Source organism: Megalops cyprinoides, chromosome 13, assembly GCF_013368585.1.
Source record: "Megalops cyprinoides isolate fMegCyp1 chromosome 13, fMegCyp1.pri, whole genome shotgun sequence".
In the NCBI taxonomy this organism is placed as follows: Eukaryota; Metazoa; Chordata; class Actinopteri; order Elopiformes; family Megalopidae; genus Megalops; species Megalops cyprinoides.
The window spans coordinates 23,365,277-23,390,505 of NC_050595.1; the positions used below are offsets into that span (position 1 = coordinate 23,365,277).

Here is a 25,229-nt window from a genome sequence, read left to right on the forward strand (position 1 = left end):
TGGGTCAGAGGCTTTATGGAGCATAGATTGAGAAAAAACAGAAATGCATGTAGCTATTCTCATCTAAAAGAAGTCTCCATTATTATATAGTGGATGAAGAAATACATCAAAACAATGAAACCTTTCACTTAAGAATACCATTGCTTGTGTAAATTTTCACTCACTGTTGTATAGTATGCAAAAAGTAAACCTTTCATGTAATTATTTCAGAGGCAAGGCTAAATGTCAAAGGGGGAGAGTGGAATTTCACGCTTAGTCACTGTAATGGAACATGAGTGACAGGCACCCTAAAGGTCCATGTGATAAGCTTATGTTCCTGCGAGATCAACATATTGCAATATGGCTGCTTTACATGTCTAATTTTAGCACCACACACCATGCTACATGACAAAGTATGGAGAGTTTTGTCCGGTTGATGCACCACGGTCAATTCTCTCACACTATGTATGAAGGCATGTTCACATCAACGCAAAAAAATTAAACTGATCATGTAGAGCGCATTGCAAAACTTCACATATTTTAACGGTTCGGCAAATATTTTGCAGTCACAATGTCCAAAACGAGTCCAGCAGCTGGTTGTACAACCCAGCAGTCCCCTCAAAAATGTTCCATTGCCTTCATTTGTAACTGAATATTTGACTTTCACTTCCAAAACAAACATGCATCCATTATAAACCGAGAATGCCGCAGACTAATTATTCATTCTGTTTCACAAGCGGCTTTGAGAACCGCGGGACCTTGCAGACCCTTGAAAACACGAAGGAAGTGAACACAAGTAAAGTCAACAGCGCAGATTATCTTCGGAACAAAATCCATTGTGAAATTTTATAAATTATACAGGCCTTCGGGAACCATGAGTGCCAGTTAATATGTAGAGTCATGGATCTAATATGTAATCCTTACAAGCATCAAAGCAGCAAAAGTAAACCAACAGGCAACTGCAGGGACAGACTTATTGTCTCTAGCTGGGGGGGGGGGGGGGGGTTAACCACGCAGCTGTACATGCCTTTGATGTAAGGAGAATGGGAAGGATGGCACACAGGTCTAAACTCAGTGGTACAATGCCCTATTCAGCTGGAGGTTTTTATTTGTAAGCAGTGGGCAGAAGAGGAGGAGTATTGGAGGCTGGAGAAGGGTAATAGACTAGTTTCACGTTTTTGATTTTTTTTTTTGTTCCTTGGTGCCTTGCAGTGCCTAGAGGGTGGGCTTGGTGTGGCATGCCTGGCTGTCACAGTGGCCAATTGTTAAGGTGAAAGGCAAGTCCACAAGATTGTGTGTCACTGGGGGAGCGTATCAGCATCCCATCGAAGGAAAGTGGAATGTGGCCGCATTGTGAGGGGATGCAGGGATCCTTGTCAAAGGCAGTGCTCTAATGTGGAGGATAGAATAACTGAACAATGTTTACATTTCCCCTTTTGGCCTTGGTAGGTTGTTAGTGGGCCACTAGGAAAGCTTGAGTGCTTTCAATGGCAACATCAATGTCGGCTTTTGTTTAACAAAGCACTTATTATGCACGACATTGTCTATATTATTACCAGTACAAGGGGTATGGTTGTAAGCTAGTGAAGTTATCATCTCCCTGAGCGTAATGAATAGGTGAATAACCACCACGGGATGGCCCTGTTATTAAAACAAAGAGGAATGAACATGGGGACCCATTTATATTTTTTCATGAAACCCAAACCAGCGGTTGAGTTTTTTTTTCTTTTCCAATAAGCAATGTTGATGGCTTTGTTGCATGCCAAGAAATCCTGGCAGCAGGGTAAGCTATCTCCTGTGTCGTTTTCCTGGGTCTTTTTTCAGGCTACCACCGCAACACTAAGCTTTGGCACTAAATGTGACTTTGAGGTTTTGATGTGCTAGTCAGGTTTGACTCTCTGGGCATTATGCAAGGATAGTTTGACAGTTTTACAGAGCACTCTCTTTGTGATTAATTTGATGAATTAATTAGTTAAATACAGATGTCATTTGAGAAAATACCATCTTTTAAGTGGTTGCAAGGCCAGCAAAAGCTCAGAATAAGGTTATCATCACCAGCGTGACAGCAACCATCTATTCACAATATCCAAAACCACTGACAAAACGAAATATGAAACAAATAATTTTATGCTCTCAGATTAAACCCACAGAGAAATGAGTTTTCCTGAAATGTATTACCGCTGTTTTTAAACACAGTCAGTGTTTGTCTGATAACAGCAATATGCAAAAGATTACAGGCATGTCCTTTCCAGAGAAAAGCAAACATGCCACAATATGCTTGAATTGCAGGCACGTGTAAGTCTGCCACCAGCACATGGGCAGCATTTGGATGCGAACGCTCCATTGAAACAGAGATGTCAGCAAGCACATGGTGCAGTGCAGCACCGCAAAAAAAAAGGCCAGTTGCCAAATGTTATCTCACGAACAACAAAAAAAGCACGTGGCAATCCCTGTGGTACGGTGAAGAATCTCAAATTGACAAACTTCAAATGTGTTTTTGTTGTTTTTGAAGTGACATTTTGATCACTTGAATGGGTATCGACACGCCAGAACTTTTGAGCGCCGCCATTCATGGAATGTGGAGAACTCTTGTGAAAGTTATCCAAATTGGAGGAGGCGCTTCGTCAGATATGGGGTGGGCATCTCAGAGAAACAATGCCATACTAAGATTACAATCTTCTTAGCCAGTCTGTGATTGGTTGATGAGGGTTATTAAATTACAGTTGGTTAGCAGATGCTTGTACCCTGCTTACAGTTTTTACATACTATCCATTTAAACAGTTGTATATTTACTGAGGTAACTTGGGATAGCTACCTTGCACCATTTAGCATCTCACTCTACCCTGTCTCTTCTGCCAGACTGTACAGGTGGATTTCCATCCTTTGTTCACATCAGTAGTTAGTGAAATCATTAAGTTAAGATGTTATTGCCTGGACTGAGTTCACAACCAAAGTTGTTTCAATGGTCTGTGCATCTGAAGTACACAGTAGGTATAGCTACTTTCATGCTGCCTTTCATGTGAATTTTGACTTCTTGTCCATTTGATTTAGACATGAACCCCAACTGTACATTTAACTAGATACTCAATTTCTTTGTGATTATACACAATAAAGAAATAATAATGAATGTATTGCTTTTATATATGGAAATCTGCTCAGGATTCGGTATCGATATTCATATATGTTTAAGCCTCCAAAGATAGAGCTGGAAATTCTGTCTGCACCTTATTAAGGTGTTGACCTAGCCTTGTCATCATCATATTGGAATCACATTATAGCCTGTGCACTGACATGCTCATACACAGACATAAGGGAATGATGGCTTTATGTCAGGAATAACTAGTAATGAACATTTACAGCAAAGCACACCACTGGGTAGTGGAAACAATGCTTAACTCTGTGTGGTAGGTTCAAATCACACATTAATTTGTGTTACCACTGAAAAAATGTACATGTGAAAAATGTAACATCACACTGTATAGATAAAAAAGATAAAAACACAGTCTAGATCCACGGATAAGAAAACTAAAGCTCAGCAATTTAGATGAAAGCACAATGAAGTTTTGTTTTAAAGAGAAAAAAAAATACAGACAAATTACACTTGTAAGTAAAAACTACAATTATGGCTTCATATCCCAAAGGCAAAAGCAATATTCATTTATTGTGTAAAGTAATACACGTTTGCTGTGTCTCTGGGAATCAATGGGGGTTTTGTTTTGTACCACTGTTTAAATATTCAGGAGGTAAAATGCTGCAAACACAAGAGAAACAGCGGTTTTGCATTTATATCATCCATTATTATCCCATCCCAGATGAATCACTCTACTTACAATTCTTTGAAAATTACACCACAAATGCACACATGCGCTCCATGATCACCTCAGTGCACCCTTATGTCATTGCTGCTATGATACGTTACCATTTGATGACAGCAAATGCTTATGGAACTGTAAATACCATTGGCTATTTTTTAAATCCAGTCTCAGGCATTAATCAGGCCCTCCAAAAAATGTTAAACCTTCAAATCCAGGCCTGTTTTAATCAATCCTTTCCTTTGTCTGGAAACCTTAACCACCAATCCCAGCCAATAATAAGGCATGTGGGCTCTCTCTGACTGTTTGGCTAGGACTAGTTTGCCTGCATGGGTGAGTGTCCTGGATAATTGCTCTCAGTGTGGTCTGTCTGGCGGAGGAGGTCTCAGGCCTTTGGCTGAAACACATCCAGGCCTGCCATGGGCCGGCCTGGCTCGATGCTCCCCCCTGCCAGACACCAGCTGGACTGTACTGCCACCCCAAGGGAACAGGTTATCACGACGGCTCTGTCAACCACAAGTCATTATTGGTTTTCATCTGCGCTGATCAAACTATTTCACCGTTTGATTGATTTGTCTGTGTGTCCTGATGTGCACACATATATCAAAAGAAAGAGGCTGAAGAGGGGGCTCCAGTCTGAAAAGTTCTTTAATGCTTTTTGTGTCATTGCAATGTATATTTCACATTATTTTTTTATCATTATTCTTCATTATTCTACTAGTTGTGCTAATGTGCTACTTGCTGTGTGTATTATATGCATGGAAGAAAAGCTAGCCATTTGTCTGATTCTCTTAAATGCTGTGAAATATCCAAATGCAAATAAAATAAAAATGTAACAGTTGGTCAAAGCCAGCTGGTCAAAACAGAAATACAGGGTGCCCAGGAAATGGTTGTTAACCGACAGAAGGACCAGCTCTCTTCTCAATGGGAAATCACATTACAGACAGATTAAATACTCTGATGTAAAAGAAACGAGAGACTTTTCTTTGTCTATTTGGAAAATGTGAAAGACACATGCTGTAGCTAACGTTTAACCAAGAAGACATAAGAGTGACATCAATGGGAGAACAGGCGTCTCCTTGAATGAATAGATGGATTTTAGCTGAAAGGAAGCACAGGCAAGTGCAGGCATATGCCAGTACTCTTTGCATATTTTGTTTCTATTTACTTCCTCTGACAAGAAAACAATTGTTTTGTGCCAGGAACAGGATCAACTGGTTTCAGTGCTCAAAAACACAAAAGAGGTGCTTTTTACAGGCTTGATTTTAATCAGAATATCCATGTGATTTCTGTCTTATATCCTGTGTCGTTTTCCATTACTTTTGGGTAGACTCCATAAAGCCCTGAAGTTATGGAGGTGTTCTGCCGATTCCATTTATTTCATAAGGTCAACTGCCATGTTTACCTTTTCCCATCTATTAATAGTCCATGGCAGGAAACACTTTGCAGGAAAATATTATGGAAGTTAATCTCTTTATAAGTTTCCCTCTTTCAATGTTTTTTTTATGGGCTACTGCTACAGTTGTGCAACCCAATCTTGTGAGACAAAATACAAGTGGATCCCATTGCATCAGAGGATGTTTGACTGTCAAATGAAATTGTACTAATTATGTTCTCTTTGCATTAGGCTGTTGTAAAGTCTTTGCTGATGTATTGTATGTTTGATATTTGTTTCTTAATGACTGTAGTGCCACAACAATAACACCAAGAAATGTAACCTGCAGCTGGTGACCAGCATGTCTCAGGTTCTATTCCGTGCTGTGATATGATAGTTGTGAAATAATGCAATGGAAAATGGATTCTTTTTCGAATTATGTGATTATGTACAAATGTCAAATGCATAATTAATTAGTATGACTATTAGTGGTAGTGGTAATGACAATTATATATCCAGTCCAAGTAAGACATGAATACCTTTTCAAATGCATTTGTCTCTTCCACTGTTCTAGCAGACAGTTTGGTGAAACCTGACGTTTCTTCACCCCTGTGCTGGCTAGATCCTCTGAATAACTACAGCCTGAATCACAGTCCATAAGCCTATTTTTATGTGGAATCTTTTTTTGGAAACATGAAATGACATTATCTTGCATTATTTATAGAATTGCAATAGAGTCTTTGGTATGAGTCAATACAACAAGTGCAAGTTCAGCAAATCCAATGCAGATGTTCCATCTACATATCACTAGAACAGAAATTTAAGGTAACAGCTTTCTCGGGGATTGCTATTTCTGTGGTCCCCAAGAATTCCCTGAGAGATTACACAAAGGGTTATGCAAAACTTTATTGTCATACACTTTAACGACAAAGGGGATTTGGTTGTTGGGCATCAAGATAGAATTTAAAGCTGCCACGTAGAAACTGCTTTGATTTTATCGAGGGACAAGTTTTAACAGATTAAAACTGGGCAAAAGTCCATCCTGCCTAGCATACAATTAGAATATAGAATCAATATTTTTATGAATGTTGCAGCACGCTATAGGCTGACAGTGTGTCTGCTAATTCTAATATTAAGAATAAACAACACGTAGTCGTTCCGTGACGTTTTTGTCTCATAAGGTGAAGCACATTTTCTCCATGGTTTTTCTGTTGATGCCCTATCTATGCTCAATCATCCATCATAAATTAAATTCTTTGATCTGGTCTGAAACTTCCCAGGAAGAGAGAAGAAGAAAAAAAGTTAGCCGTCAACAAAAGATCAAACTCTCGCACAATAGAGCTACTGTTTACCGAAGCCGTTTTGAACCTGAGATGCTGATTCATTAAATGGTAAGTTACATGTCCGAGGTATTAATAATAGTTTAAAAAAAATATATATATATTTCTCTTGCAGACATCTATCCATCAACGTAACAGCGTTTGTCTACTCTTCTACTTATGCATTTCATATTTACCTTAGAAATCTGCATTTTAATTGAGTCCCTTCCCTTTCAAAAGAAGATTCAACTAAAATATTTTTTCCTGACGTTGCGTGACTTGAATTTCAGTTTATACTTGAGAGCCCTGTTCAAACAACCCTGTCCAGACCGTTCATCTCCTGTTAACATCCGTGACCACAGCCTGCTACAGGTGTAGTGTGCGCATTCCCCTTTCGGATGCCTGCAGCTGAGGCAGCAGCTGCGCGCTCACAATGGCTCGGTCAGGAAAAGGAAGAAAGGAAATCCAAGAGCATGCCTACCAGGATGCTGTCAGCGGCTTTCTCATTGTAGCCGCACTCACACCTCTAATGAGATTCTGATAAGACTTCAACATTATATACAGCAGAAATTAACTTATAGCAATAATGATTTATCATTTGTGTACAGCACCAACGTGCAGTGCAGTTGATCTCAGGAAAAAGTAGAAGAAGGAGTAGAAATGTGATAATGTGGCTGCTAGGACATTATCCAATTATTATTTACACATCTTAATTTTGTTGCTCTGATGGGTTTTTAAAATGAAAAATGGACAAAGTACCCTGCAGCAAATGTTTGAAACTACTATTTATTATGTTTCAAAGAAAAGTAACTTTTTGAGTTTAAAAAGGTATTCGCACGCAGAACAGAAAGGGGAGTATAACAGAAACCCTTGAATCCCACACAACACTGCAACCCGCAATAAATACTAAGACTTAATGACTGATATTTCGGTAGTAATTGTTCAGTCAGGGGAGGCCACAGTTAATGGAAAATTGGACTGAAATATCTCAACGCTGCAACAAACCGTCAATTCAGCCGTAGCTGTAGGTGCAAAACACTGACCACAAGTGTTGAACTTTCTCACATAAAGTACGTCTGTACTTAACGTCCTACTCAGGACAGTAGTGCCAACCACCGCTAAGAGTAACTGGGTTAAAGCACCCAGAGACAGTTTTCTTCATGACTTTACGTCCAATTTGGCATTAGAAACAATTTTAGATTTTTAGAAGCGCAAGAGACTGGTAGACATTAAAGTACAGTAACTTGCATCCTTACCCGTCACATGTCACACTACATAAATTGATAAAATGTCAGAGATAAAGGCCACCCGGGCCCTTTCCCGTGAAAAAGATGAGACACTCTAAGGTCTTACCGATCAGTCTGACAAAGGCTATCGGTACTCCTGGTACTTCCTGCAAGGAAGAACTTTGCTTTAAAAGAAATACTTACTCTGTTTTTACTCTATTTCGCCAGGAAAAAATTAGCCTAAAACTATCTTTAGTTTTTTTTAATATTATTATTATTTTATACTGTAATTAAAATGGAATTAAAATGTAATTGCATAGTTATTTATAATTCTATTTTATAGTTTATTTTTAACATATGAAAATACTTGAAATACAGATTGAAATACAATCTTTACCTCCCTTTTTCGATTACATTTGAATTTTAGAGTTAATAGTAATGATAAACCTGCAATATTTCCCAGGCCTCTAATAAAAAGGATACACATTTGTGTAAATTACTCCTACCACCTCCTGTGGTAGAAATTAACTGCAGTTTCAGACTGTAGAATGAACAAAAATGATCACTTGAGAGTCACATAAACAATGCACACAAGCAATCTGTTGCTTCTGATAAACAAAAAAAAGCAGGCATGCTGTCAAAACAACTTAAAGCATGCTGTACAACTGAATGGTTTTTAATTAACTAAAGCAGAACTATAGCATGCACTGAAAACAAAGGTTTCCCTTGATATTGAAGAAAACTCATTAAGCATTAAATTGTTTTCCCCACAGTTATGTGGGGGAAAACAATTTAAGGAGCAGGAAGTTAGAGAGAGATAGGCCTTTGGTCCTTTAATGCAAGGCATGCCAACTAAGTTTGAAAAGAAGAAGAAAAAAAATCTTTTTACAGTAATGTAGCTCAAATCATGTATAACATGCTTTGTGAAAAGAAAAAAAGGAAAAAAGGAAAAAAAAAAAAAAAAAAACGCTGAAGATACTTGAATGATGATGAGCCAAGCCTCAAAACTATGCTCTTGTGGCATATCAGAAATCATTCGGACCGGTTTTATCACCAGTCAGGCATATGGCAGACAGGCAGCATACATAAAATAAGCATTCCTTTGATCTCTCTGGGCACTGCAAGACTGCACGGACAAAGTCACTATTATCTAACAGAGATGGGTTTTTTTACAGTGTCCGAACTGATCAGGCAGGATATACTGTTGCCGCATCAGGTGCTATCCACCTGCCCCACAAAGATTCTTTCAGGGATGCTTTCCAAAAGTTGCTTCCGCTCACACATTATCACAACACACAACCCATATATGTACAGATAAATCACAACATATGGTTCTTAAGTGGAAGGGAAAGACATGGAAGAGGATGAAAGAAAGGTATTCATACAACTAAACACACTTTAAATCTTCTTGCAGAGATACTTATGTATAAACAAAAAAGAATAAATCTTTGTTCATCCATTCTTATCCTGATCACATTCAATTTCAGTCAATATTTGGGGATCATACAAATGATTATAATCCAGTGTAGCCAAGGGTGTTTCCCATGAACATGGTTTCTGAACAAGCAGCAATACAAATCCAGAGAGGTCCACAACAGCAACAGAAAAGGATCCCCCCCCCACCCCTGAAAAAAAGAAAAGTATTCCCTTTGTTGAAATTACCCTGGTATTTGCTTAATTGATTTGATCTGTTTATAGTCAATTATTTTGGGCAGTGTCTGACCTTTCCATTTTACCACGTCGTTAACATCTTACCACTTTGGGCTCGGGAATAATTGCACATCTGTCTTCCCCAGTCGAGCGTTCCTTTCTTCCCGGTTAATGAGAAGCGTTTCGGCCCCCTGATTTCCACAGTGCACCTGTGCTCTCCTGCCAATAGACGTCTGCATTACACCAGCGTGGCACACAATGCCATACAATATACAGTAGCGGAAAGCTGCTCTAATGCCGGTGGTAGGGCTTTATTTGAGTTGCCCAGCAGGAGGGAATTCCACAGTCGGCCCTTCACTTTGTTATGCCTCAGCGCTCTGTACATCTGGCAGAAAAACAAGGTGCTTTCACCAGAAAATTAATATTTGATAAAACAGTTTGGGTAATGGCGGGGGCCCACGTATTTTAATAACGGAGTCTTCTGTAACTCATCACGGCGCAGCGGTTTGTCACAAAGATGTCCCACGACACTCTCTCGTCTTGCGAATTGAGCAACAAGATAAAGGTCTGACGAAAGAGTCCCCCGAGAGACAGAACGGGAAACTATTCCATCTGGCCCCACGGAATGCCCCTGCTGTTTCTTGGAACTCAAAGACATAAAAAAACGATTACATTTACAATGTGTCACGATGATTTTGCTCGAAATCATCTGTGAGCATATTTTGAAATGATACTCCCACACTTCATCAACAGAGTGAAGTAAGGTAAGAGCACACTTGTGGCTGCAGTCCCAACCGTCCTCCCTCCCTTTCTCCTGCATGCCGAGAATGTCTTCATTTCAGCTTCATTGTCAGGGAGAAACCAAAAAAGGAAAAACCTTTTCTGTGGTGGACAAAGACACCAACATCTGTGCTAAGTGCAGCATTTATTCTACTAAAACAATCAAGAGCCGTTTGTGATCTGATTACATTTTCCCTCCCATGCATATTAATATGATCTGTAAATATGATTACCATGGTGATGGAGAAATTAAACTGTAAAATATTATGCACATGGTGATTACAATGATAATTAGTTATTGCTGTTATCATTAGTGAAAATCATTAAATTGATTCCTAATGACCTACTTTCTAATATTACATTCCAATTTCTGCTGTTAACGTGACTGATTTACGTACAACAACCACAATAATAATAACAACAACAAGAGAGAAATAGTGGTTTATGCAGTTGCAGATCCATTCTAACACACAATCTGATCGTTAAGAATCAATAACTGTGCTGCAGGTCAGTCAGCTCCCACAAGTCCACATTATGCCAAACCAGACATTGAAAACCAAGGGTGTTTTTTCATCATTAAACATTTGCAAAATAAATAGCTTGGATTTTCTTTTTCCCCTTAAGAGATTTGGGTCCTTCCCAGCATTTAAGTGGGGATGACTTTTCTGAATCGCATATTGTATTTCTCCAAAAGCTTGTAATTGCATAAAATTTGTGGATGAAAAAAAAGAAACCAATATAATGAAAACATACCCCTATAAAATAAATTCCCCATTACGCGACTGAAAAACAAAAGGCAAAGCACACAAATGGGAGTCCAATGCAAGAAGAACAGCGTTCCAACTTGGATTGAGCTAATTCAGCTTTTCCAAGCGTGTGGCAAGTTGTTTATTTGATGCAAAAGTTGCGATTTTAAAGATGTGATGCTGCTTGTCTGACGCAGAAGATCTGATGCTAGACTCATAGCGAGCTTGGTCAGGAGGAGGAGCAGCAAAGTGAGGTGAGGGCAAAAGCACTTATTTCTACACCAGCGCATTGTTTTGTTCGAATCCCTAGGGAGGTACCACTGTTGTGCTGTACCTTTCAGTAAAACGTCTTTGCCGGATTGGCTCCAGCAAGAAATACAGCTGTCTGGATGGGTTACAGAATGTTTGAGCTCCCCTAAAAAAGGGCCTCTTGCTTAGCAAACAAAAATGTAATACATAATTAAGCAATTTCTTATTTTCATGACAGGTCACATGGGAACTAGTGTGAAATTCCAACTGATTCGCTCCAAGCCACACGTGTCTTAATTTCCTGCCATCCAAGGATCTTGTTTTTTAATGCAATACCCACTTCAAACATGTTTGTGGCTGTGTGCAGAACATAGGGCTGTAGCAGCACTGCTGTCAAATTTGACCTGAAACATTGAGTTGCTTGTTTCATTGAAAGAAAAAAAAAAAAACAACAATGCCCATTTTCAAATTGAGGACTGCTGGTTTATTAATTTAAATGCCAAATTATTGTATGGTACTCAACTAAAATGTGGGTAATAGTGGCTTGATGACAGAGGGTCATATTAATGGCACTGCATGTCAACACAAGTGGAATGACCATACTATTCTGACATCCCATCATTCATTTACCATAAAATTATGGTGATCGCCCATGTATTCAACAGGTGATGATTATGATTACGAAGGCCCCAGACCTGAAAATCGCGCTGTCAATACAAATTGCATTTTGACAATGCCAGCGGCAACAGGCTGAAGTAACCTCATTGCTACGGGGCAACCCTCAGATTGATTCCACCTTTGTCATAATGGACACGTTCAGTGCATTAGAAGCCAGGGACACTTTTCATAGTTCCACTTCCGGAACACTTTCCTCACGTTCCGCCTTGTCACAATTCCAATTCAGGGGGCACTCTCCCCCCCCCACGCACCACTGCAGGTGAATGAATGGCGGACCCGCCGCATCTGAATGGGAGCGCCTGACGCGAGTGGTATTTTTAGCAACGGGCAATGATTTCCTCCCCAACCAAATAAGCCAGCGACAACAGTGGCATTGTTCCATGTGTCTGGCCGGGCTACGCGGCCGCAGAGAAATGCCATTGTTTTATCAGGTAACGTTACCTGAGATCTCGCACAATGGGAGCACCTTATATTTTGTAAGGTAATACACGAACGCTCCTCTGACGCTATTAAGTCACCCTGGGCCAGTGCTGGTCATGTTCAGGTGCGTGCGCGGAGACGAAAGCAGAAACTCAAGGGTCTGGGGGACGGCGTTTCTGTGAACAGGGCAGAGGATGGGGAAAAACACCCATTGTGAAGTAAAGGATACATGTCTCATGAGATATGCTGACAAACTGCCAAGCGGTGTAATTGTGGGTGTCCCTACTTAGAAATATATATGCCGCTGTTAAGATCTCACGGCGACGCGTTTTTTTTGATGGGACGTTTCGTTCATTGCCAAAAATAAAGAGAGTGCTCTTGTCATACCGCTCCCTCACCGCTTCATTCATGAGACAACCTTGAAACTGAAGCACCTGGCACAAAGTCAACCGCGGGATCACAGCACATGAAAAACAGGCTGTTGCCATGATCGCTATCACAGAGACATCTCTCCCCATCTTGGAATAACAGCAGGAAGAGCGGATGCAGGATTCAAATGCAAACAATGGAGGAAATCTAAAAAACGAAAAGGAAAACAAAAAAAACAACCGCTTTCTTTAATTGTTGCATTTTTGTCATGTGGTTATTGAACACACACACAGGTGTCAAAACTGGTGCAGTGATATTACACATGTATTTGTTTTGATGTCATAAGAGAGGAGTACTCAATTTGAGATATAGAAGCAGTAATAAGGAGTAGTCAAAGCAACACAGCAAAGATGCTTTTTAAAAGGAATACAATTGCATGTCAGGTTCCACCTTCTGAAAGGTTCTGATGTTTCGTATTAAAGCTGAAATCCACATACACTCACTTGCTAGAATGACTATACATCCCAACGAATAGGAAATAATACATTACATTATACTTAGCATAGTAGTAACTGTATTAAGTGTATTAAGTTATAAGTAGTATGCCAGTAGTATTATTCAAACTTAATATGAATAATTTTCTATTGTAGATTTCTACAGAAATTGTTCTATGGTACACAAATAATGCTAATATACTAATAAAAAAGTCACACAATATCTTACACTTCAATTTAAAAAAATCATGTACTCATCAGAAATGTTCGAGACCCTGAAAAATCCATTACAAAGACTGAAGCATCATGTGCAAACGTTGCTCATATTATGTTTAAGAAATTGCAAACATGATTATCAACAATCAGTCGTAATATGTCAGAGGGGACTGTGGAATGAAAACAAGAACATCATTGTATTACATGTCTGGTTTTTATTCACACATTTTTACACTTTACAAATCTCCAATCAGCATATTGCCAACCCCTTTTTTCAGCTCAACATTGTCATTGATGGTTTGGAAGACTTTGGAACTACAAGATATCTGATTCCTCTCTATGTTAGTATACCTGTGACCTCTTTATGAACATGACCAAACAAACCAAAAAAAAAAATCCATGTATCAAGTTGCGTTTTGAAACACGAATCTTTTAATGTCCTAAAAAACTTGACAGCCACTAAATGTCTCCCGAAACACATAGGCAACACAGAACAATGTCTGACATGGAAAACTGAAGTATTTTCAATGGTTGCTGGGATTTCAGCGTTACCAAGGCAGAACAGTAACCCTCCCCCTGGGACACAACTAAACTGAAACGGATTCTATCAAAATGATAACCTGTAATGACATTCTGCAATGCTGTTCAATAGCCGAAAGCAGTGTTGTCTGTCATCTCAATAAGAGGTTATGGAGAAACTGTCTGCATTTCCAAAATTACTGACAGTAATCATAAAGGCAGCTGGTGTTTGTGGGAAAACAGTATTTGTAGTGATTAAGCCGCAACCCAACATCAAGCGCTAATTTAATTAAATATTATATTATAAATTTTAAGAGTAGCTGTTAGCCAAAAAAAGTCTAAAAGACATTCAAAATCTAGACAATATTCATCATTTGACTGTTCAACTAAAATCATTTTAAGAAAATACACATTGCACTAAGATTTGGACTTCCTCTATTAAGCCTCTTTTGAACATAAACCCAACATGCTAACTTTGTGTGACAAATGTAAGCAAGCCTTAGTTTTTTTTTCATTTTGTCCATCGGTTGCCTGACATTAACCAAAAAGGTACATAGCAATAAAAAAGTAACAAAAAATAAATCACAAACTTAACTCTTGCTCAAATTTGTTACTCAAAGTTGAGGACAAAGTCAACTGCAGCTGGGTGGAGAAGCCTGAGATGTGTGCCAACTATGAGAACTACTGCAGTTAGAACATCGTACAGCCTTGCTAGGTCTTTGCCCAAGTTTAGTTTGGTGGTGCTTGTGAAACTTCAGTAGAACACGCAACTCAGCTACCATATTTAACCTGATGTTGGCCGATAACTATATTATGCCAAGAAAAAATCCCTGTATGGCAAAATGTTAAGAATAAGTACTATGAATTACAGTAAACACATAATTTTTTTTTAGAAAATGTCATTTTACTGATGAAATTACAGAGCTCAAATACAATCAGTTATTTTCCAGTAGGCTATAATTAATAATAATAAAAATAAACACTTTTCAGCCTTTTGTGCAGAAAGTACAGAATAAGACCTTTCAAGCGAGTGTGCCGCTATGAGAAATTAGCAATGGGGGACTGAGGTCAGAGTTCACAGTTGGGCCTTTGCACAAATATTCAAGGCTGTAATATTTAAATTTGAAACATTTCTGATAGGCAAAAACGACTACACACATGAACAGTCTAGGGCAAAACCCGAACAAGAAAAACTGAGATAAGCTGGGTTTTTTGATGGAAAAATATTTTTTGAGATTCACAGTTTGGTCTAAATGAAGTGTGCATATGGAACACAATTTTGTCCTGAACATACATGCGATTTCCTTGTCATTTTGAGATGCAGCACACAATATTAATCCTTAACAGAAAATCTAGCTAATCCAACACCAACTGCACCTATTTGGGCCTCCCTAAGATTGAAATAAAAATGTTCATTTGATTCCCATTATAACGCAACAGCTTCTGCCACTTCAAAGACGCCAGCATAGAGAAAAGACACCACACAAGCTACATCAAACCGAAGCACAAGACCTTTAAACATATTCCAAACACTTTGATAATACGAGATATCATACCTTTTAAATTACTTTAAAAAAATATCTGCTGTACATATGACACAAATATTTACATTTATTTTGTTTTGATTACTATTTTTCCTATACACTGTAAATGAACTGCAAAACATTTCTGTAAAACTTTGTTTTATTTTCTGATACACCAACACCTCCAAAGCTTAGTGTTTTTGCTCTGTGCAGATAAACTATTATCTTGTAAAGATTAAGACTGCTTACATCGCACTTTTGAAATGAACTAATGAAAGGCAATAAGCAAAGGGTTGCTTTATTGAAATAAGAATAAAAAAACGACTTGTTTTTCCTTCATATTCATAGATTTGTATTAAAGAATATTATCACCTAGTATCAAATCTTGTTTGAGGTTTTCCTCATTAATTTAAATACATTTCTGTGATCCGAGCAGGAAGTGAATCCAAATGCTGTCCCACCTATACATGGAAGTAACCAGCCTGGTTCTCAGAGGAGCTATACTGTCCTGACAGGTTCTATACCAAATCCCAGACTCTGGTCTGTAATGTGCGGTTAGCGAGTGGGACTGAGCTTTGCTATTTCTACAGCTTTGTGTCTCTGTTGCACTGCTGACACAGTGCCCTTCCATCGCAGGGTAAGGGTGCCTCCAGCTTCCCTGGGGTATGCTAGTGCGCTAAAGCTTTAGCCAGCCTGACTGACGCACCGTGAGTGCTGCTCTGTCCCCCTGTGTGACCGTGTCAAATGCTGTGCGTTTCGTGCCATCATAGGTGCCGGGCCTTTAGAGGTTCGGTGTGAAAAAGAGCACCTGGGACAGCATACACAGACATACATTTCTTCTGCTTCATATAATAACTCGGCGCTTCCAGATTTATTCAGAGAAAATTTCTGATTATCTGAAGTCGATAATTAATATACATTGTTGAAATCCTAAACTACAGCTTCTATTCAGGGGTGAAACTGGGCCTCAGTTTAAGTTCTGAGCAACTACCTGACTAGAATTTTTCATGGACTGAGAGGGCCAGAGGTAAGGTTTTCTAAACATACAGAGTATTAACTACTCTCTGAAAGAACAGCATTTCAGCCAACTACAACAGCCAACAACTGTCACATGAACCATTTTGTTTGACTTCTTTCCATTTAAGATCGATCTGTCATAAACAGCTTTACCTTGCAGACAGACCCCAAACTAACAACTTTGTTTTCAACAGTTCACCTCATCCAACAACACTCACAAATCATTTTGTCACTTTTCAAATGGCCATTTATTATTTTCATAATCCATCACCCCCCACTGCCCTGTAACTTTGCTCACACCGTAATGGTTACTCACCAAATTTTCACGTCGACACATAAGAAGCTGTGGCATAAATGCATTTCAATTAAGTAATCCTGTGCTAAACTGAGTTAAAAATGAACTAAGACTTCTCAAGGATATATAAAAAACTGTATACCTGTGCTCTGAGGTCTCGCATAGAAAGGAAAACAGCATTTGCATAGTCTGTCATCAGAGCAGCAGCTCAGTGGCTTCTGACCAGGCTCAGACCGGAATCAGGATCAGACACTGTCGAACTTGTGTTTTAGATAGTCTTTCATGACCTTGGCAATAGGCAGTTCCTCCAGGAATTTGAGATTTTGAAGGCCTATGCACTGTCGAATTTTTATTCGGCACAAGTCCTGCAACGTCCTGGGTTGTCCTGAAAGACAAACAATGAATATTACATTTTGACCATGAAAAGTATTATCACTCAAAAGACATGACCCTTGGGTATACTGCCCGTGGCATTTTGAACAGGGTTGATAAAGATGGGTGGTTTATCCTGGATGTGATATCATTAGCTGAGCGGGTTTTCCACAAAATTACAAACTAACTTACGGGAACTGCAACCTGAAAGAGTTCCTACAAAGTCCCTGGTTGCCTCATCCATTTTCAACACTATTTCTCATATGTGGGTGTCTCAGTTTAGTCATTCCTGCTTATCTCCCAGTCAATGTGGGATGAAATCTCGTCCTTGACCTTTTGCTTCAGAATAGAAACTTTTGAGGTACTCCAACGACACATTATTGCCAGGGCATCAATCAACTTATACCTCTGCAAGGGCTTAAGATTATCTGTAATGTTCCCCCAAACAAATCAGAATGATTTGAAAATGAAACGTAGAGGACGTGTTTGGTTAGACACATCTGGTCAGCAGGAAGTAGACAGCAGATGGTCTATTCCAGTCTTATTTATAAACATGCCTTTCACACTAGTGTGTCTTGTGAAGTAAAACTGGGATATGCAACTTATCCTCAGTCTAAAAAGAAAAGGAAAAACAGCATTTATTCTGAATGTCACCCTTTGAGTATGGGGATTTCAACAGACAAGCAGAATACATGGAGAGTTCTGACCTTCTGGGTAAGGATGTCTCCTTGGGTAAGGATGTACAGTTATTTCATATTAATTGGTGTCCTAGCATTCTGTCGGGATTTTACATTTACAGTCTCCAATTTCCTCCAGTTAAGCTACCTTAAGTGAACCTACAGGAAGACAAACGCATGCAGGGGAATCCCAGTCCCTCAAGGCCTCTGGATATCAGCGCATGAAAATCTACAACTTTCCAAAAAAAAAAAAAAATCTCAGACGTGAAGGCCAGCCAGACCCTCCTCACCGGAGCCGTTGGGGAGGGAAGCGAAGCCACTTCTGCTTCAGGGACCTGGCGCGGCTTTGTGCTCGCCAGTGCTGAACAGGGGGAGTCAGACTCCTTTCCCAAATGACTCCAGCTGGAGAAACCACAACAGACGCATAGCTGCGGCCATCTGCGCGCCTCTGTCTTCTGTCACTCCAACGGCTTCATTTGTTTCTCCGTTTTCCGCGCGGCACCGCCGATCAAACAAAGCGCCCCGCGCGCCTTCCCTCGGAAGCAGGTGTACCCATCGGCTTCCGTAAAACAAATCCCGCGACTAAAAACGTACAGGGGGGGCGGGATCGTGTGTGCTTTTTTTTAAAAAAAAAAAATAAATGTAATCAATAACGTAGAGGAAACCCGACCCTACAGATAATCCGGATCTGAAAGGGTTGATCTTACACTGCAGTGTAAGAGCGATGCCTTTGATATCTAGATATCAAAGCGCGGTGAAAGGGGAGGAATGTGGGCATTGTGCTTACTACATCAGCACCGCTTCAGGTGATGGGGGTCTCTGTTCTCGCAGCTTCCATTGTTGTGTGAGCGATTGCTGATCATTACTATCCCGTACCCACGACCTGCCCGCCGTGGCTCGGCTCTCTGCAGTCACATCCCCCTCCTCCTCATCTTACCCTCTCATGGTGTCACCTCGTGAGTCACCCTTTGTGGAATTCTCACATTGCAGGGGACTGCCATCTTTTTAGTTTTTACTTCCAAAATTAGTTAACGCTCATTACATCGCAATACGCCGGACACGCCAAAGACCGCTTTCACTGCGAATGATTTATGATGTGAATATGAAAACATTATGAATGGATTCATTAAGCTACATAATGTTTTATAATCATACACTTCAAAGAAAATGTTAACGATTTTTTTTTTCCTGGGATTCTAAAAGGTTTCCTCCAAAATACCTACAGGATGACTACTTCTTAGGGGGGAATACTATATTACCAGGAGGACGTGAACCTACATGATGAAGAGATCTGTTACTTCTCTAGTGTACCAAACCCACACATCACATCTATCAGCACTGTGACTGATATCCTGTGCAGGAAGATATTTCTTAAGCAGAGAGAAGGAAGACCTACTTGTAACCTCCTGTAAGAAGTCCAGGCAGGGCCGGCTGGTCCCGGACATGCTGACCGACACGGCGACGGGCGTCTGCCCCTCGTAGTTCCTGGTGTTGGCGTCCGCCCCGTACGTGTAGAGCATCTGCGCGCACAGCACGTCGTCCCGCAGCGCCGACAGGTGCAGCGGCGTCTGCCCGTCCTCCAGCCGGCCCAGGTTGGTGTCGGCGCCCCGCTGCAGGAACATGCGGCAGTAGGCGTGGTTGCCCTTGATGACGGCGTAGCGCAGCAGGAAGCCGTTCTGGATGTCGATGTTGGCGCTGTGGTCCAGCAGGATGCGCACGCAGCACGAGCGCTCGCGGATGATGGCCAGCTGCAGCGGCGTGGTGCCCTTGTCGCTCAGCGGGTCCACCTCCGCCTTGAACTCCAGCAGCAGCCGCACGAACGAGTCCCTGCCGTAGTGCGCCGCCACGTGCAGCGGCGTCCAGCCGTCGTTGCTCTTGGCGTTGATGATGTCGCCGCGGTACTCCGACTCCAGCATGAGGCGGGCGATGCGCGCCCGGCCGTGCATGGCCGCGTAATGCAGGGCGGTGAAGCCCCCTATTAAGTCCTTCACCGTGGGGTCAGCTGCGTGAGGGGCAAAGGGGAAGGCGATAAGTGTGTGGGGGGGAAAACACAATAAGGATCAAAACCCATCAGGACGACGAGGTAAATGCATTAAAACAATTAGGATCAGTCAAATGCCAGAGTGTGAAACAGAGGCCACAGGTTAAACCCAGCTATTTTAATTACCTCTCGGCATTTCAGAGCAATTAGACTTTTTTGTGTCTTTTGGGAGAGAGAATGAAAGGCTACAGCTCAAAATGCAATAAAAAAAGAAAGACCTGTCATTAAAGAAACATTCTCAGGTTAAATTAAGCTCAAAGATTTGGGATGATTTACTCCATAAGAATGGGAATGCCAAGAATCACTGCTTGCGTGAAAAGGAGGACCATGTGTACTATGATGCTCAGTTTTTTATCAGCGTTCCAGAGCTGACTCATAAGTTGCTGCACTGAGCTTCACATGTTCCAAATATACAACTCCCCAACTCCGCTTCCCCTGTCCAAAAGCACTTCAGCTTACCACACTCCTCCACAAGCTCTCAAGCGTAAAATCTGTCTTCCAAATTATTTGAGGCCAGATATTACTCATGAAGAATGTGAGGAACATTAATAATAATAAAACCAAGATTCATCCCATTCTCTGTTGTCCATCTACACAAATTACAAATTTGAACTGAGGGCAAACATCTTGAAATGTTGAAACATGCTTTAAACTTCCCAGCCAAAACTGTACTTTTTGAACCTGAAAGGCCACCTGTTCAGGAGATAGATTGTCAAAGCTGAACCTTATTTATTAATGCAGTTATCAATATGACAAGAAGTATAGCTACTTTTCTGCACGAGTGTCTGTCACTTATTTCAGTACTTAGCTTCTATTATGGAAATGCAATGTGAATCAAAAAATGAGTTAAATTAGAACTGATGACAACTGCCGCGTATGCAAAATATCTGCACCACCCTAATTCTTCTCACAATAGACCTCCACAGTTAAATGCTTACCAACAGAAAATGTTAAAGGACTTGTGAACACCTTGTATTGGATTCATAAAACCAAACTTGTGCCCTTGTTCCAATTAGGAATGGAAACATGAAATGGGCTCCCTCTGACCACCTGCACTGAGGGTGAAACAGCCTTGATGCATAGCGCCCTCTGGTTTCTAGAATTAGGTTCTAAACCAAAGGGGTACAGGAACCAAAGGTGTTATGTAGACGTGTATGCATTTGTATTGTAGATAAAGCATGAGTTTACACATCCATGTGATTTAAACTGCAGTATCAGATCAAAGTTAAACACTCTTATCATATTGATTAGCTTTGCACTCATGGGACAAGTGCGTCAATTGAGACCTTCTCCACTGGAGATCTGCTGCCATCTTTTGGCAACAGCTTAAATGTACATCCGACTGACAATACTCACTGTTAGCCTTATCCATGTCATTTGTAGACCTACAGGGCCGTAAAATGAGCACAATTCTGAGACTTTTAATTCCCTTCCATTTTAATATGCTAGGTCATTATAACAACAACAGAAGGGATAGCATGAATTACCTCCAAAGTGAAATTCGTCACAGGGAGGAATATTGCAGCACTGTTGACGATTACCAAAGTCGCTTATCTACCTCTCCCCCTCCCCCGCCCCAAGGCCGTGCCCCACCTCCGTGCTCCAGAAAGACGCGAACGCATCTCTCCTTCCCTCTGGCAGCAGAGAAATGCAGCAGGGTCCAGCCGTTGGCGTCCCGGATGTTGGGGGAGTAGCCGCGCTCCAGCATCTTGCGCACGGTGTGGACATCCCCCGCGGCCACGGCGGCCTGGATCTGCAGCTCCTCCTGCAGCTCAGGGTTCCTTCGACAGTGATGGTGCAGCATCCTGTCACATGGCGTTAGACATCATTCACCCGGACCTGTCCTCTGATCGACAAACAGCCACACGATACCACAGGTTAGCCTGCCGCTGGTGATCGAGCAGGCACAGAGACATTACAGCATGCTACTGTCGCCGTAACGTACGCAAAGCTTAAACTGACATCCTTATGCTTTTTACCTGGTGGAAAGAATCAACAACACATGAACTGAATCCTTCTCTTTTAATGAAAATGGAACACAATTTGGGTTGAAGTCTGCCAGATCTTCAGGCATTTATGAAACATTATTTTTTTCCTGAAAAAGCAGCCTGCCAATGATATGGATGTCATTAAATTTAGGCTATTTAAAAAGCTCGCTTGCATGTGCAGTCATGTGATTAGCTAAACATTGTCAAAACATAACATCTCATAAATATTCAATGCACATCATTTCATACTAAGTGTAGGAAGTTGGCAGCATGTCCATCTCAGATACTGCTAAAAGATAATTTACCTAGGGGTTGTCTGGAAACGTCTTTCAGAAATGAATGTCCTTTATTTTCTAAATTAACAGTTAAAATAGTCCTGAAACCATTAATGTCACGTTGAATTTTAAAAAGTACCCCTCAAGGTATGTTTAGCAATAGCTGCATTCACAGTTCTACTCCCTGACCCAGAGGGCAGAGGGTGGGGCTCAAGTTGGATAAAACCTGTCAGCTGATCACAGGCTGCCAACCTTCAGATGTGAGTTAGGGACTCTAGAAACTTTTTTGTGAAGCAAAAGCTATTTAGATACAAATGAGATGCTACACATAATGGCAGAGACAAGTCAGAGTTTCACTTTTAGCTGATCTTTGCCAGGTCACAACTTCAAAAAGATTTTATTTTTATAAGAATTGCTAAGAAAATTGTGCTACCAACAATTTACCCTTAGCATGGATTAATCTAAAGAATAAAAACGCTATGTCAAAATAAATTGAGTGAATTCAGTGACCAAAAGTGATCCAAATAATTACCTTAATTCGGCATTTTTGACACGTGCCACGGCTGTTAACACACACGTAACAGTTCTCCAAGCAGATATGTGCATTACTGCCATAAACTGATGTATATACCTGTAAAACAAATAGAGAATGTGAAACTGTTGCAGGCCAGTGATCCTCCCTGTAATTCGTCATGCAGAGCACCATGCGGCTACACCTGTCGGGTAAACGAAAGCGCAAAACTGAAGTCTAGAGGAACCTTTACAAACAGAAACGCAGGTTTGTTTGAAGAGTGTTTGTTTGGACATATCAAGCTCAAACAGAATAGATGGCTCTTACAAAGACATACGATAAATATTTCTTATGTCCACTCAAACACTTTTCTTGTGTTTGAGTGGATTTGTTAAATAACAATATAATTATTAATAATGGCAATATTGTTGGAAAATACTGTGCTCTTTAAATAATTTACAAGCATATACCTTGTTGTTAACATAGACATTATAACATGTTAACACTTAATCATGCATGCAATGGAATATCCGAAATAACAAAAGGCTACGATGCTCTTTTCCACCCTACCTGCAAAACAGCTAGCTACCACTGAATGAACTTAATCTCAAATTTAATTTAATATTACCTGTCTGGCCCATTGTTTTGCGGTATTTGCAGAGCCAGACACATTGTTTTTTTTTAATCGCCAGAACCGCAACGCAGAGCAAACTATTTAAATATACGTACCCATTTAAGAAACGGATCATCTACGTATTACACTGTTGTCCAAAGTACTAATAACATAATTGTTCTTGTTTCGTGATCTTGTGTGTTATAACTACATAAATGAATCCAACGTTAGCGAACTTGCTTGCAAACTAACAAACAGAAGCTAACTTAGCAAGATAACCAAGTATACAATAAAAATAGCATTTGGGTGTTATTGTCCTGCTGGTCGTAACCACCCATGCCCCGCTGCAAAACATTGCCATTGCACTTGACATTTTTTTCCTGTTTGCTAGCTTGCCATATCATCGATACCCAGCTAACCAACTAGCTAGCTAGCAGTGACAGCTAGGCTAGTTTTCCAGGTAGCTACAATGCACACAAAATGAGCCAGCTGCACAAATAACCAACTAACAGCAAGTGCAAATGTAGCTATCAGCCACGCTCAAGAAAATCGTCCAAGTTTAGACTGAGAGGGTCTTTTATGTAGCTACCTTGTAAGCTAGCCAGCTAACTACTAACGCTACCTATCTAGCCGATAGCTAACTAAGAACAATGGAGTGTTACCTTCTGGACGTACCCCCGGTGCCACTTCTTAACAGACTTCCGTTTAAACTGTCCACATTGTTTAGATTCTCCACATATTCCACCAAATTATCCTTGTAGTCGAAAATATGTCCCAACAACGAACACAGCTTAAAATGTTACAAAAGAAATCGCCACAGAGGCTGTATTCAAGCTATGGTTAGCTAGCTGTCGTTTCAGTCAGATCAGTAACGGTAGCTAGCCTGCTCCAAAGCAAGCTAGCTAGCTAACTAGCTAATGACTGCAACGCATTTCAGAGTTTTCAAACAGTCAAATAAAAGCAATGGCACCCATGTTTGCAAACATCACTTCCGTAGAACAAAATATCATTAAATAATATCGTTATATATTGATCAAAACTAGCTAACAGCATTAAAATGGATTCAATTATGTATACTTTACAAAGCCACCCCCCAATTCCGAGGGTTTATTGGGAAGGCACATATCCTGGCCAATCAGCATTCAAAAAACAGCAAATTTGACATACCGTCTCCAGTTCTACATCCTGCTGAAAACTAGGTGGCGGAATTGCGACTGTTAATACAACTCACTTGCGGCTTTTCCTGGTATCTCTTTGGCCTTTTACTACTGCCATTCCATGCCTATTAAGTGCCGGCTACAATCTTCCTTGCCGACAACAGACTGTCGAATTTCCCAACGTTGTGCTCACTGCTCATTTATTCCGTTTTGACAATCCTGGAAGGTGCCGAAGTGGCATTGTTTACACTACAATTCCCATAATGCAACGCTACCAAAACAGGAAGCCAGCCTCACAGGCATGCTTTGGAGAAAGGAGGCAAAACTTAGAGATCGGTTGTATCAGTCACGTTGTGTGATGCGAATGACAGGTCTGCATACAGTTCTCTCTCTCCTCAGATTACTAATGTGTTGCAATGTGTAAAGTTTAGCTATATTGTTTGCGTTCTAGAAAGCTTTCGATAAAGTTTATTATTTTGTTGAACTTTTGTTGGACAGCTAACGAGCTGTAAATATTTTGTTGTGTCTCTTGCTGGATGAAGTGTTTTGCAAACCTGCTGGTTTAATGGTGCCGATGGATAAGGATCTAGCAACTAGATCGCCGGTGGGAACTTAGAGCCATTCCATGCCACTTTATCTACATGAAGAGAGGACACCACGAAACAGAAGGCTTGTAAGATCAGTTCCATCCACTGAGCATTTGTCTGGAATCCCAGATGGATCGCGTGTTTTTGCTTCTACAGGGTGTACATAGCGATTTGCTGGGTGGAACACCCCTGGATCTGGAAAGCCATGAATTGGCAAGTATACTTAGCTCAGTTATTTGTGAACAAATGCCTGAAAACTCTGCGGGTTTCCAAAACGCTAAAGACAGCAGCCACGCGGGTGAAAGCTGCGATCCCCAGACTCTGGTAACACCCTTCATCAT

At 40.6% G+C, this 25,229-nt stretch overlaps 1 protein-coding gene across 2 annotated transcripts; it reads right to left on the reverse strand.

The window, feature by feature from the left end:
- Positions 1–15,656: 15,656 nt before the first annotated feature.
- Positions 15,657–24,036, reverse strand: asb7 (ankyrin repeat and SOCS box containing 7). 2 transcript variants are annotated; one of them, XM_036543951.1, is made up of 5 exons: positions 23,807–24,036; positions 22,553–22,651; positions 21,351–21,603; positions 19,113–19,718; positions 15,657–17,052 (listed from the first exon to the last, which is right to left on the reverse strand). In XM_036543951.1, exons 3-5 carry the CDS (start codon positions 21,559–21,561, stop codon positions 16,913–16,915), a joined length of 957 nt encoding a protein of 318 aa, XP_036399844.1. In that variant the 5' UTR covers positions 21,562–21,603; positions 22,553–22,651; positions 23,807–24,036; the 3' UTR covers positions 15,657–16,912. The 2 variants fall into 2 exon arrangements, with proteins under 2 accessions (XP_036399844.1, XP_036399845.1); XM_036543952.1 differs by lacking the exon at positions 23,807–24,036 and adding an exon at positions 23,261–23,333.
- Positions 24,037–25,229: the final 1,193 nt, after the last annotated feature.